Below are 14574 nucleotides of genomic sequence, written 5' to 3' on the forward strand. Positions count from 1 at the left end.
GAGAGGTCCGAGAACCCTCCCCATCTCAAAAAGTTCCTAAAGCCGGAGTATTACTGGATAGACTTATTTTTTGGGTTACAATTAGAGTGGGCAGCCGGCAGATCTGATAAGGCTATTGTACTATAATGGTCACACTCGAGCGGGAGTTGCAGAAGATCATCAGCCCAATGAAAAGCTCTCGTGATGCCACTTGCCGAGTCACGATGTCGGACGATAGGGATCTAGTGACTCTCAGGGACCCCTCGCACAAAAGAGTGGCTCGTCTCCGCAAGTGGGGATCTCCGACGCCAACGCGGACTGCTCACACGTCATTCGACTGCGTGGCTTGAGGGGAACCAAGCATTGGCTCGTTTTGAAACTTGGCATGGTCATCCGCTCTCTTTTCCTACTCCATACATGCATTCTCTCATATCGATATCGATATTCGCCTTTTGCTATTATTGAGAATTTTTTACCATATAAAGCCCTTCGTGAATACCCTGTTTTGAGCTCCTCGTGAGAATAACGCTTTGTCTTCTTATCTACTAGTGCCGTTTTGTCCGTGCCGTGTGCGTAAGCGAACTTCGCATCTTTTCCCGCCATTTCTCACGAGAGAATTTTTCAACGGCGGTCATCGTTTGACCATGAGATTCCAATCCCCTCTCATCGCAGTGGCTTCCGCCCTATGGGTGCTCTGCCCATCAGTCCTAGCCCAAGAACCCGCAGCTCCCGCGGATGCATCAGGTTCTTTATCCCTCAACACCGACAAGCCGTTATGGACATTTGAGTACCAAACTTCAACCCCCAACCTCGCCAACTGGATTGGTCTGTACTACAGCGCCGGCGGCGGGCCCGTGGACCAGAAGAAGGGCTCGTCCAATTCTATCAAGTGGAAGTGGGCGCCTCACGCCGAGGGCGATGTGCAGCTTGACTTTGGAAGCCTTGAGCCTGGAAACTACACTGCTTTCTTCCTGGCGAATGGGGGTTATACGTGGCTCGCTCCGCCTCTTCAGATCATCAAGGGTCGTGAGCTTGATGGTGATGTGAAGTTTATTGTTTCTGACGTTTCTCTGCCTAATGCCCGTGTTGGTGATGGTTACTCGCATAGCATCAGAGGCCTCGTCCGTGGTGGAGGCGGCACGATGAAATTCTCCAGCGAAGGATCTAATGTTGACTGGATCAAGATCAGTGCTGATGGTATCGTCTCTGGAACACCTACCTCAAGCGCCGACAAGGCCGTCTTCACTGTCCGTGCCACTGGAAGGGATTCCGCCGCTTCCGGTGTCTTCACCATCAACGTTGCTGGCTCTGGCAAGGCTCTGCTAAGCCAGCTCAAGGTTCTCACTCTCAACATGTGGAATGGCGGTACTAGAGTTACCAGCTACCACGACAAGCAGGTCAAGTTCCTTGCCTCGTCCGGCGCCGATGTTGTCGGTATCCAGGAAGACCAGCAGGGTCGCCATGTTCCTCGTCTCGCTGATGCTCTGGGCTGGTATCACTGGTCCAGCGGCGGTGATGTCGGTATCCTTAGCAAGTACCCCATCGTAGAGGACTACGGTGTCATCAGCGGTCCTGCTCGTTCCGGTGGTGTCAAGATTGCCCTTGATGGCAAGAACCAGCAGATCAACTTCTTCGTTGCTCATCTGGGCTATACTCCTTACGGACCTTACGACACATGCTATGATCATTTGCCTGTCGACAAGATCATTCAGCGAGAAGCCCAGTCCGGTCGCACTCCTCAAATGAAGGCTACCCTCGAGGGAATGAAGAGCCAGCTCGACAACGCTGACGAGATCCCCGTCTTCTTCGTCGGCGACTTCAACGCCCCCTCCCATCTCGACTATGTCGATGGTTTGAAGGAGAAGAACTGCGGATACACCAATATCCAATGGCCTACCTCCATCCTCCCCAAGGAGAAGGGCCTCATCGACTCATTCCGCGTGGCTCATCCCGACCCCGTCAAGGAGCAGGGTATTACCTGGTCTCCCATCTACATCTGGAACGGCGGCTACCGAAAGCCCGAGCCCCTTGACAGAATTGACTTTATTCTTCACAAGGGTAAGGGCCTCAAGGTCACTGACTCTCACACTGTAGTTGTTGGTGAGCCTAAGCCTGAGCCTAACCATAAGGATAATGAGTGGTTCTCTGATCACGCGGCTGTCTTGACGACTTATGAGCTTTAGGTCTGGAACCAAGCTACAAAATCAACTTTGGTGTTACGGCCTATTTAAATGACTTGATGATAAATAAAAATGAATAAAAATTTCTTCAACAGAATACATTAAACAGAAGTCCTTGCACTGGCAATAAACGTCAAAATCGGATAGTAGATATGTCAGCTTTACCCACCAGCGCGAAGCATGCCGCATCGGCCACCGAGCTTAATGATGTTTCATCTTGAATGCGATAAACAATAACAAACAAGCAAACTAATAGATATCTCCATTCCAGTTGAAAATTTGATTGCGCGCATGCAGTTCCTCTAATAGAGACAACTCCCGTTGTCGCGTGATCAATTTCTATAAATATGCTAGGCTCGGCAATCGATTCACCCATGTGAAATTCCGCATCCAATTCCCATCTACAAACAATTACTTAATTGCCGTCTCAAAATCAGGGTCCCTTTTGTTTTGCCGTTCTGCAACCCCTCGTGTTTCAGAAATCTAGCGAAAGCGGGTGAAACAAACCCCCGAAACCCCTTCTGCAAAACACCATCTCCACAGATCAGGTCATCGAGCAATTTTGTTTCCGCCAAGTAATCACTCCGCAAAAGCCCATCGACTGCCGTACTTGTCATCTACAGGCTTCCAATCCTCGTAGTATTCCTTCTCGGGGCCCTTCGAGAGGTTTTCATAGTCCCAGATCGCGGGGTAGCGATAAAAGTAAACGTGGCGTAAACTGAGGGTAAATGACCTGGAGCCGTAGCTGAGGAACGTCCGCATCATATCACGGATTGCTGTTTCTGTGTAGAGATCTTGGAAGGTAGTATAATCGTCCATTAGTTCATCTTTGACTGTAAGAGAGATGAGATTTGGTGGCAGGAGATCGGCCAATGGTTGCCAGTCCCCTGGGGCTGTATGGCCATGAAGAAAAGTGAGAGGAATCTCAAGATCCGTCAAAGACAGGAACTCTCGAAGATCATCAATGCGGCCGTGAGTCAATGGCCACTCATGATCCGAGAAATCAATAAGCCCTCTCTGCATAATAATCAAGTTCAATGTTAATTTAGACAAGCTATTGCGCACATGCTCCAGTCCGCTTCTAAGCTCATCAACGTCAAAGTCGCATTCAAAAGCAGGAAGATAACATGCGTAAAACAATGTCTTGAGATTGGGCGTCTGCGCAAGCATTGCTGCTATATTATGGGCGTTTGACGAGCAGTGATCGAGATGAAGCGTAGTAAGAAAGGTAGCCTGTGGTGCAGATGAAAGAGGCCAAAAGGGATTTGTGTCTGCCAATGCGCTGTTCTCCCCTTTACGATGACTAGCGAAACTCTCCAGGGGTAAGGTTCTCACTTTTGGGAGGTAAAATGAAAGTGGATGAATTCCCCTAGGAAGTTGCTGGTAACCTAACCAGCCCCGAGGATTGGCAACTTCGAAATGCGTGACGTTCTGGAGACTATGTGATTTTGTTTGAGGTGAAAGTGAGTTCTTGAATAGTTCGAGAAGCCATTTGTGGCTGTATAGAAAGTATCCAAGGTCGATGGTAAGACTCTGGATCTCGGTGCATGCCGCGATGGTGAGCGATAAGATAAGATCAAAGTCGCGATCCGTGAACGCCGCACTCAGCTTTTCCGTTTCAGAAAAGCTCAAATCGTCAATTCCATCAAGAATCATTTGCCGAGCCTTTTCGTTGTCCAGCGGGTGAAAATTCAATGGCTTCAAAAGCCCAGTACCACGAAAATGTTCATCATGAACATAATTCTCGATTCGAAACCTTAGGCTCTTAACATGACTTCTCAAGGCTGGTCGGCTCAATATCGCAAAAAGAAAGCCAACGCCCCAGGGTAGTCGCTTTCTGCGTGCCGCGCGTAATCTCTCAAGCCTTCTCAACTTTCCGGCTGACAGTGGCGGGTCATTTGGTACTTCGACGTCGTGTGTTATGGTGATGTCGCGGTAGAGAACTGAAACAGTTGCGGTATGGAGATCTTTGCTTGTTTGACAAAGATGGAGTTGATCGCGAATGAATAACCGAGGGATGATCTCGAATCTCAAGATGTTGATTGTTTCAACGAAAGTGGCCATGTTTGCAATCAATTGCAGAACAATGAAAGAATGAAACTAAAGAGAGAAGTTACAGCAAATATCTTCGTATTTGAGATTATATACACTCAGATTCAATGAAGCTATACAGCTTTTGCTCTAGATTCGGTGATTTGCTCCTCTGGCTAGGGCAGCGTTAGGACCCATCGTAGAGAAGAAACTGTGGATCGTGAACGCTGAGACCCGTGCTCCCCGGCGGTACAAGCCGAAACTAGACCGAGTCATTACAGAGTCGCAATCTCTCTCTGTATGCGACTCTGCAAGTCAATTGATACAATGGATCTGCTCAGCAGGCGCTATCTGATACAGTTGCTAAGCGAGTAATCTCCTCTGAACAAAAGGTCTCGAGAAACGAGTCTTTTCCGCTGAGTAATACGCCAAGAATCTGAGCGCTGGCTAGTCAAACTTAAAAGGCTGGAGTATAGAAACTTATCAGATCAATCAGCGCCTCCGCATCCTCGTATGTCAGATAAGACATTAGTAGAAACCAACATGTGCTTTAATTGGAATACCAAGCTTTCTCTCCTCCATTTCTAGATAGCCAAGAGAGCTTCAGTCTGCGGGGGGCGCGTTGGCAGTGACACACTGCCAAGCTGTTTAGGTCACAGCGATGAGCCATTATACCCAGGTCATGATACACTATACCAGTGGGGTTTTTCGTCAGAGAAGAACAACAAGTGCCGATATTTCTGTATAAACGACGCGTTCCCCAGATGATCATCACAGACACTGAGACGGCCAAGAAATAAGGGGACCACCGGAAACTCCATGTTCCGCCCCCTGCGGTGGGTATATTTGCAATACTACGTCGTAGAATTTTGAACCTGCGACACCAGATCTGCCCTGCTCCCGTAACATGCTTAACTGTAGCCGCAGATCTCCGCGACGCGCGCCATACCCAAAGAGTCTCGGCTACATGGTATTCCCGCCCAACATGGGGAAAAGAGAAGAAGTACCGTAGCTGAGTGAAACGGTGACGCTTGAAACTGTGCCGTGACACGAGGCTCGTTTCGCATCACAAGTCGCCTCAATTCTCAACTTAAAATAGTTTATTATAACGTCGCCAAGAAGAGTATAAAGATGAACCGAGATCCCGCCAAGCAGGGGCTTTCTCTCTCTCGTTATCCTGCACTCTCTGTTCTAGGCTGGTACCTGGGCGATATACATTTCCTTTGTACGTTTCCTTATGTTCATTGAGTTTCATTTTCCCTTTCCTTGGAATTTTGTTTCTATTCTTTTTCGGTTTATTTCGATTCGAACGGGAACTGGTTTCTCTTCTTTTTGGTAATACAACTTCATTACTCATCACGATCCTTACGAAAACGGTTCTTTTCTTTTCGATCTCGCTTTCTTCAATATGGATTCTGCAAAGCCTCAATGTGGTGGATCGGGGACGGGTGAGGACTATCCTCTTGGCTTGCATGTCGGAGGTCTCTGTAAGTCTCCACGCGCTGAAAGCTTGTCACGGACTACTCCACCGTGATAAGCGACGTGTTTGCTTGGCAATCTAACAATTCAACAGTCGCTGTATTTGCTGTTTCTGCTTTCGGTAGGTTGAATGCTTCGTGAGATCGCCTCTCAATTGCTAATGATTCTCAGGCGCTGGTTTCCCCGTCGCTGCGAAGAGGATAAAGTGGCTTAAGATGCCTCCCAAGATCTTCTTTGCCTGCAAGCATTTCGGTACTGGAGTTTTGATTGCTACTGCTTTCGTTCATGTAAGTAACGATGAGGTATCGCTTAGAATCCACCTAACAATCATCAATAGTTGCTCCCAACAGCATTCGGCAGTCTCACTAATCCTTGTCTCCCCGACCTCTTCACCGAAATCTACCCCGCCATGCCCGGTGTCATCATGATGGCCGCGATGTTTCTCCTCTTCATGGTCGAGCTCTACCTGAACGCCAAGACAGGCGGCCACTCTCACGGCGGCCCAACCGGCACTACAGTCACCGTTGTCCAGCCCCCGCCTCCTCGGCCTCAGCGCCCTTTCCCTGAGACCGCCAACTTCAACCATACTCACACTCGCAACGACTCCAACGTTTCTGACGACTACGACGATGTTGATTACGAGAAGGCCATGGCACGCGAGCTGTACGAGAAGGAGAACAAGCCCCATGCCTACTCTTACGAGCAGGACAGCAAATCTTCCATGCCTGCTTGGTTCGTTGTTTTCTACGAGCAATACGTTCGACAACGCTCTGAGATGATGGATATGATCAAGCAGACTCAGTACTCCTCCCAAGTCGCCATCGACGACAAGCATAGCCCCGAAGTCAGCCAGTCATTCTTTGACGAGGAGGGTCAGACAATTGATCAGGCTACCTACAAGCGAATGTCGATGAACATCACCCTGCTCGAGGGAGGTATCCTGTTCCACTCTGTTTTCGTCGGAATGACAATCGCCATGACGACTGACGGTCTCGTCGTCCTTCTCACTGCCATTATGTTCCATCAGATGTTTGAGGGTCTCGGTCTCGGAGCCCGTATCGCTGCTGTGCCTTATCCTCGCGGAAGCTTCCGACCTTGGCTTCTTGTTCTGGCGTTTGGTTCTACTGCACCCATCGGACAGGCCATTGGAATCGCCAGCCGAAACTCGTACGACCCCGAGAGTGCACTCGGTCTAATTATGGTTGGAGTCTTCAACTCTATGTAAGTTCACCTCAAACCATTTCCTCAATCATCACTAACGCTATCTAGCTCTTCTGGTCTTCTCATCTACGCTGCTCTGGTCAACCTCTTGGTTGAGGACTTCCTTTCCGAGGAAGCCCAGCACCTCATGAAGAAGAAGGACAAGATCGCCGCTCTCTGCTGGATCGGCCTCGGCGGTAAGCCTCTCCCCATCTCGTCGTCCGTGCTCTCGCTAACTCTGCCAAGCCTTTGGAATGTCTGTTGTCGGTGCTTTCGCTTAGACTTCACAAGTGTTTGAAAACAATAGACATGAAACCACGCGACGGAAAAGACGCGACTCAGGATATTTTCTATGTTATCCTCATAACGGCTCTTTTTTACTTGTACTATACTGGCGAGGAGGGGGTGATGGTGTTCGTCGGACTTTCATTCATTACGGAACGAACATTGGGATGGTTTTAAAATTTACGAATATATTGATGTGCATGGATCAACAAATGCGAGCGGTACATAATGACGATGATACAACTGGGAATTTTGACAAAAGTACTGCTGCTACGATAGAAAGAATAGAACATTATCTCACTCCGGATACTGAAGTTCCGCTTGTTGATGTTTTGAGTTACGCATTGATCTTCTGTTGCTGAGTGCATTGACAATAACCTGTTCAGCCAATAGGAAACGTCTTGGCCGGTTTCATCACCAAGTTCCAGGATACGGTCTTGGCTGCTTGTAAATGTTTGATAAGCCCTTGCTATTATAACTCTATTACTAACTCTATTTATTTATAGCTAAATGATACGATTGGCTCATCTACTTGTCAAAAATGTGGTGGTCCTTCATCTCGTTGCGACAGCTCTACGTATTGAACTGCCCTCCATTCCCTTCGACGAGTTCCATGTCAGGCTCATGGGTAATAGGCAAGCCTCGGCAATTCGGAGCTTCCCATAGATCCGCAAGCGTCCTGAAGTCGACATTTACATGAGCTTGTCTTGCTGTTGACATAATGGTTGAGAATCCGATAGAGCATCTTTGCTGATTGATGAACTACACATATCCTGAATGAAGACGCCGGGAATTATGTGTCAGTCCGACTTATAGGCTCTTAGGTTCCAAGGCGCCATGATGGTGGAAGCATTATTTCTGCGCCGGTCTTTGAAGGGCATACATGTCCAAAGGAGCTGTTATACATTATATAGCGACTTGTAAGGCCAAGAAAGTGAAGAAAGAAGACTTGATGAAGAGCAACATGATTCTAAAGTTTATTAGGCGGGGAGAATGATGCTGAAAGGGTTGAGAACAGAAGATTCGGCAAAATTGAGATGTCACCAATGGGCACGTACATTAAGAGCTAAATGCATTGAGACCTGTTTAGGTTGATGAGAGCCTAACATTGCGAGCTGAGCGGGCACTTTACGGTTCATCCAGTCGAGCCGCTTCAAAAAGTCATCAACCCAATATGATCCAATGCGCGAGAATCAGGGCGGAATATTTCCAGCCTCGTTGCCCGACTCTCAAACTCTAATTGGTTCGAGCGTTTCAACGTTTTGAACAAGTTCCGCTTCGCTCCAATCAAACCTCACTGGTTTTCCCGATTCGGCAACGTCCCATTACCTCCAATAAGGGCCTGTTGGTGATTTAACGTATGAAGTATCGTGGTGCTTCCCTGGCTGTTTCTGTTTCTGATTCACGATCGATCTTTCCAGGACCTGTTGTATCTGGAGCCATGTCTTACCATCCCTATCGCATTTCCGCATCTCATCAGGACCAGCATCACTATTCTATGTACGATACTATTCCGGCTAATGCTTTGATACTACAGCATCAGCCACCGTATGGGTCTAACCCTCGTCCTAGGCAACAAACACAGCCTCAGAATCCAATTCAACAAGGGAATACAAGAGTCGAGCTTGTAACCGCAACACGCTGCACGGCCTGTGGAATTGGTCTTGTTCCATCATAGTCGGTCCATCGTTTTTCAAAACGCCTTCTTCTGTACAACCTGCCCGCGCCCACCAACATCAACCCAAGTCACTCTCGTCGCCGGTATAGCACTCCCAAAGTACAAGACCTCGGTATTGAGTGGATGCTCGGCATGCTGGAAGGACTTCAACAAAGGCCAAATGATATTTCGTTGCACGAAATGCTGGGACAAAACACTTTGTGAAAAGTGCTGGAAGAAGACCAAGAGACATTGTAAGCATGTGTCAAGTGGAAAGGTAGTCATGATGAGGGTTGTGGGTGGGGATGAAGACGAGGACGAGGATAATGACAGTGATGGTAATGATAATGAGGACGATGATGATGGATTGGAGGATGTTATTGCTGAGATTGCTAGTATTGTCACTTGACAAAGTGTTGTTACCTCGCGGTATAATCAAAGGATTGAACTCTGTACAACGATGGACGAATTGCCGTCGTGATTATGGAGGCGGTCCGGGATCAGAGTAGAGTCAACATGTATGCTAAGTTGCTAGCAGACATAGTTAGCTGATGTGAAGAGGAAGACAGAAGGAGAAAATGATAAGGGCGATTTTTGAGTACTGGAATTCGAAGTTTCTGAACATACCGTTGATGGGAAGAGCTCAAGGCGGTTGGCGTTAATTAAGTCGACGAATGTCTTAAGGCAGTCCTGTGATACTGCTTTTGAACCTATTCACACATCATCACAGGTTTTATGACTTCAACTTGTATCAAAACAGACCATCACCGCTACATGCTTCGTTAGCCTGTCGACGTCACCTTTCACTTTAGCCACCTTCATACTGCAACGTTTCGGGTACAACACCTGGTTCTGTGATTGCAGCCTCTATAAAGGAGCTTGAGAATCCCGCAATAGTCTGGTTTCGCGTGAAGCTTCAAACGGTACCTACAGAAACGGTCCATGTCGCAAGGGTTATCTGTGTCACGGGCACTGACATTATATCGGGCTTTATGAGGCGAAAGTGCAACAGAAGAGCGACTTTAGAACGTAGTAAGAAGGACGAAATCGTCTACACAGGTTTCCACCGCCGGACTATAGTAGAAAGCTTGCATATCCCCCCTTCTCACAGCGAAAGATATTCATCAACCCCACAGAAAACCGCCATTCTTTCTCCACAGCCCATCCGGGTCATATCGCTTCTGCACCCGCTGCAAGAACTGCTTATTCTCCTTACCATAACTAGACTGGACAGGCTGGTCCAGAAGCGCATAATTCATGTACCGTGGATTAGTCCGGTAGAACTCTGCCTCCTTGGCTGTTACAGCGCTCTGGATTGCGTTTGTGCTGGCTACGCCGGGCGCAAAGGACGTGGCCAGCTTATCCCCGGCCTTGCTTATGCGCTCTGCAAACTCGAACATCTTGCCGTCGTCCTTGGCCTCCAGCCAGGCGAGCGTGTAGTCAATCCAGACCGCATCACCAGCGTCAGGTTCAAGGCCAAGCACGTTCTTTACGCCTGTGACGTTCTCACCAGCTCGCATCGCACGTGCTGGAACTGGTACTAACGCCATGGAAAAGAGAAGAGCTTGATCACCAGTTGCTGTGGCGTTGGCCATGTCTCGAAAGGCCTGCCACTGCTTCAAGTACAAATCAGCGCCGTACGGCGCCACAAGGTTGGGGAATGTATGGCCGCCGATCAGCCAACGTTGCTGAGGTGTGTTCCCATTGTTGTTCGACGCTATGAGGGCCGAATAGTTCTGTGTGGAGGTGGTGTCTGCAATAGGTTTGGCTGCATAGAAGGCGGCAAAAGGATTGGCCTCGCCAGCCGGTGGGGAAGAGGCATCATAAAATACATAGGCGTTGATGAAGGACAGTTGCGGGTTGGAGCCCCCTCCCATGCTAAGATACATGTGCGATAGAGGGTCGTATCTGTCAATGAAGGCCTGCGTGGCGTTGAAAACCTGGCTAGCCTTGTCGATAGAGAAGGTCAAGATGCCGGCCCAAACCTGTGTCGTTTGTTTGTATGTCTTGAGGCTGAAGCGCGTCACGATGCCAAACTGGTTACCGCCGCCCTTTAGTGCACGGAATAGGTCAGGTTTGGAGGTTTGATTGACGTTAGCGATAGTACCGTCGGCAAGAACAACTTCGTAGTTGAGCACGTTATCACATGCCATGCCGTGCAGCCCGGTGAAGTAGCTGATGCCTCCTCCAACAATCAGCCCCCCGACGCCAATTGATGCGAATCGGCCCCCAATGACAGTCACCCCTTGAGGCTCGAGCGACTTGTACACATCAACCCATCGCGCGCCAGAGCCTACGACAGCGTAGCCCTTGTCAGCCACATTCTGAACTCCGTTAATTAAGTCCAAGGAGATGAGAACTCCACCCTCGGTGCTGGACCAGCCCGGCCACGATCCATGGCCCCCGCTTTTGATGGCAAATCGGACGTCACTACCGCAGGTCGAGAGTACCTTTACGATGGAGGCCACCTGCTCGGTGCTTCCGGGCCGTGTGATGCAAGCCGGTCTCAGGTCACCCGCCGTTTCACTCCAGTAGCTGTTCTGAACCTTCTGGTAGCCCGTCGAGTTCGGCGCAACGAACGCTTCAGCTGGCAACGTCGAAGCGAGAATCAAACATGCTTGAGCTGCTGTTGAGCAGAGGCAACTTGCCACTGCGGGGGTAGCCAATAATGCTAGACATCGTAAGAGCGCTGCACGCAGCCTTTTGATAGAGCTGCTCTGCATAGTTACTAAAGGTAGCTTTTAAGGCGTGCTAAATGTTCCACTTGAACTATGTGATGGAAGAATCAGGCGAGGATTAAACGTGCTCTATAAAACATATCTTATGTCTTTTGAGCAGTCATGTATCGTCCGCTTCTTCGGCCTCCCCAGGCTCAAGTGTGACGTTCCCCGCTTTGGGCCTCCCAAATTGGCCACCACAGATACATTAGGTAGCCCATACATCCAATTGGCGTATGTCTCACTCACCCTCTACATATGCACATATCCAAAGGTACAGGCCTAACCCCGCTCTGGTTATCTCCTACCTCTGCATATATGGGAACTCGCCTGGGCTGGCTATGCAACGCTTGAACGTGCGAGCCAGGTGACGGACGCGACTTGTTGATTGCCATGTCCCTCATTACATTCTGAATACTGTTTTATTGCAGATCCTTTGAGTCCTTTGCTCTAGGTATCCAGACTTATCTGAGACCAGGAGTGATTGCGAATGCTTGATCATTCAAATACTGAAAGTGCATACCTTGAGACCCCTCTCGCAACTCAACTTCTTGTTCAGTGCCAATACGACCGTCATTCTACTCAACCAATACCTTTTACCTTTCCCGCACTTGTCCAATCGCTGGCGAGGGTTCATTGCCTGCTTTATTAATTCGTTCGCCTCTTCTCGTCTTGCTCTCGTTGCTTCCTTTCATTGTCTTCATATGGACTTCCATACACCATGTGCTTCAACCGGAACTCTCCTACTGCTCCGCATCAATCTTCAAACTGCGACTTTGATGTGGAAATGGAAGATACTGATATGCCATTTGTCCTGATGAAGGATATGCAAGATTACGATATCGGGATCTGACAGGAGAATGTTGTGAAAGATTTCTGGCTTTTAGATATTGTAGACGGAGAATCTGTGACTTAATTCGATGATTTATACTGAGCAAAGCTCTACTCTAGCTCCAATGACGGGCCTTTACTCTCAATACTCAAATCTACCCCTCCAGCATTAGCATACTCCTCTTGCGACCGGCAATCATAGAACGATTGTCCATTCTCTAATGCCCAGGGATGATCTTGTCCTCCTTGCAGATACACGTTCCAACACGTAGACAAATTCCTCCGTTTCCTGGTATTCCTCCCAGGGTTTGTTTCAAGTTTCTGGCACCCACCTGTGCATACTTTCTTGTTAGTTAATTTGCTATGAACCCAGGTTTACCTCCCCCAGATACCATCGCTTCCAAAATACAAAGTAAGAAAAGGTACGACCAACTCGGAACTGGCGCTCAGGTATCTAGTATATGGTACTATCTCACAGCCGAGCATACTTGCAAGCACTGGCTCTGGAGCTGTTCAATCACAAGGCGTTTGAGTTCACCTTGATCACACTATTATTGCTCTCTGATCTGATAAACTAACCTGGGACTGAATGGTTTATCTCCAGCGTCAGAAGCGACAGTCGGACAAGTCCTTGCGCTTTCTCAAGTCAGATAACCTGAAGGCCTTCTGAGGTCCCTAATTAACACAATTGAAACGACTGAGGGTGCATTGCCTGTTTGTAAAGGCTAGGTATCAAGAGAGATGACCTGGGCTATCTAAATGTGTTTCGGGAACAGAAGCCGAGCCATCGCCATTCCGACCCGAACCTCGGTTTGCCTAAGCTACCTTACTGTCTACCGTCGAGTCAACAACTTGAACCCGTCAAAAAGTGAAGCCTACCACATGAGCTAATGCCGAACTATGAGTGGATTGGCATTATTTAGATCGAAGCGACCCCTCCTCATCTGCACCTCAAAAGCCCTTGAAGCTGAAACACTGCACCGATCTTCAGAACTCCGAGTTCAACCTTGACAGCAAGTTTTATAGATACGAGGCTACTTCTCACTTACCTTATCTCGCGATGGCAGCAATGGGTTCAGGCAATTTCTTCAAGACGGCGCTTGACAAAGGTGCAGGGCCGAGCCTCGGGTATTGGCAGATGATGCCCAGCACCAACATCTCACGGATGCTCGCGCAGACGCCCGGCTGTGACTGGGTATTGATTGACTGCGAACACGGTGATCTTGACGGTTTGTTGCCATATCCATATTTGCCGGCTGGAGCTGACTGTGATCAGATCGAGACATGCGCCAATGCGTCCCAGCCGTTGCAGCAGCCGGCGCATCGCCGATTGTGCGTATCCCGAGTACAGAACCATGGCTCATTAAGCGTAGGCGCTACTAACCAGCTTTATTTAAGCGTCACTAACGATTGCCTAGGGGCGCTGGATGCTGGTGCGCATGGAGTGAGAGACCGCCAAGTATGTCGAGTCCGACTGGGCAACTTGCTAACACTCACCAGATCCTCGTTCCTCTCCTGCAAACAGCACAAGAAGCTCGCGATATCGTAAAGGCGGCCAAGTTTCCTCCCATGGGAAACCGTGGATTCGGAAGCCCATTCTCCATGGATCGTTTCAAGCCCATTCCTACGTCGGATGAGTATCTACAACAAGCCAATGACAGTCTGCTAACCCTAGTTCAAATCGAGACGAAGTCTGCTTTGGACAATCTCGAAGAAATTGCAGCCGTTGAAGGTATCGACGTTTTATTCATTGGGCCTTTCGATCTTGGTGAGTCACTCAGTAGCAAGACTGAGATTGCATTGGAGCTTACATCGTGTAGGTAATAGCATTGGATACCCTATCCTCAACGGTGTTGTAAAGCCAGAGCTCAAGGCTGCCATTAACCGCATTCTTGAAGTCTCGCGTAAGGCAGGGAAGAAATGTGGTATTTATTCGGGATCTGGGGAGCAGGCGATGGGATATATCGAGGCAGGATTTAATATGGTTCATATTGGGACGGATTACGCCATGCTTCATCAGGCTACGAGAGCTGAGATGGGCACTGCTCGAGGGAGAGATTTAGGAAAGCGCGTGGGTTATTAAAGGTCTCTGGATATGTCAAGATTAAAAATATGTTGTTTACTTCGCAGTCCAGAGATATTTGTAGGCATGCGCCCTCTCCTCAATGAATTGACTTCGACTTCCTATTCAAACACTGACCAAGCTTTTTAGAGT

General features: G+C 48.7%; 5 protein-coding genes across 5 annotated transcripts; 3 read left to right on the plus strand and 2 right to left on the minus strand.

The window, feature by feature from the left end:
• The first annotated feature begins 367 nt into the window (after positions 1–367).
• FOIG_03958 (uncharacterized protein) lies at positions 368–2393 on the plus strand. The gene has a single exon (XM_031201997.1). It carries the CDS (start codon positions 624–626, stop codon positions 2160–2162), a length of 1539 nt encoding a protein of 512 aa, XP_031067444.1. The 5' UTR covers positions 368–623; the 3' UTR covers positions 2163–2393.
• A 151-nt stretch (positions 2394–2544) lies between these two features.
• FOIG_03959 (uncharacterized protein) lies at positions 2545–4248 on the minus strand. Its single transcript, XM_031201998.1, has one exon. It carries the CDS (start codon positions 4221–4223, stop codon positions 2739–2741), a length of 1485 nt encoding a protein of 494 aa, XP_031067445.1. The 5' UTR covers positions 4224–4248; the 3' UTR covers positions 2545–2738.
• A 1350-nt stretch (positions 4249–5598) lies between these two features.
• Positions 5599–7239, plus strand: FOIG_03960 (uncharacterized protein; the record flags this gene model as incomplete). Its single annotated transcript, XM_031201999.1, has 6 exons — positions 5599–5677; positions 5764–5790; positions 5841–5956; positions 6007–6890; positions 6939–7066; positions 7116–7239. The coding sequence occupies 6 exons, from the start codon at positions 5599–5601 to the stop codon at positions 7148–7150; spliced, it is 1269 nt and encodes a 422-aa protein (XP_031067446.1). The 3' UTR covers positions 7151–7239.
• A 2406-nt stretch (positions 7240–9645) lies between these two features.
• FOIG_03961 (uncharacterized protein) lies at positions 9646–11694 on the minus strand. Its single transcript, XM_031202000.1, has one exon. It carries the CDS (start codon positions 11532–11534, stop codon positions 9936–9938), a length of 1599 nt encoding a protein of 532 aa, XP_031067447.1. The 5' UTR covers positions 11535–11694; the 3' UTR covers positions 9646–9935.
• Positions 11695–13419: 1725 nt separating this feature from the next.
• FOIG_03962 (2,4-dihydroxyhept-2-ene-1,7-dioic acid aldolase) lies at positions 13420–14442 on the plus strand (the record flags this gene model as incomplete). The annotated part of the gene is made up of 5 exons (XM_031202001.1): positions 13420–13588; positions 13636–13728; positions 13778–13803; positions 13860–14127; positions 14180–14442. The coding sequence occupies 5 exons, from the start codon at positions 13420–13422 to the stop codon at positions 14440–14442; spliced, it is 819 nt and encodes a 272-aa protein (XP_031067448.1).
• Positions 14443–14574: the final 132 nt, after the last annotated feature.

This window comes from Fusarium odoratissimum (genome assembly GCF_000260195.1).
Source record: "Fusarium odoratissimum NRRL 54006 unplaced genomic scaffold supercont1.5, whole genome shotgun sequence".
NCBI lineage: Eukaryota > Fungi > Ascomycota > Sordariomycetes > Hypocreales > Nectriaceae > Fusarium > Fusarium odoratissimum.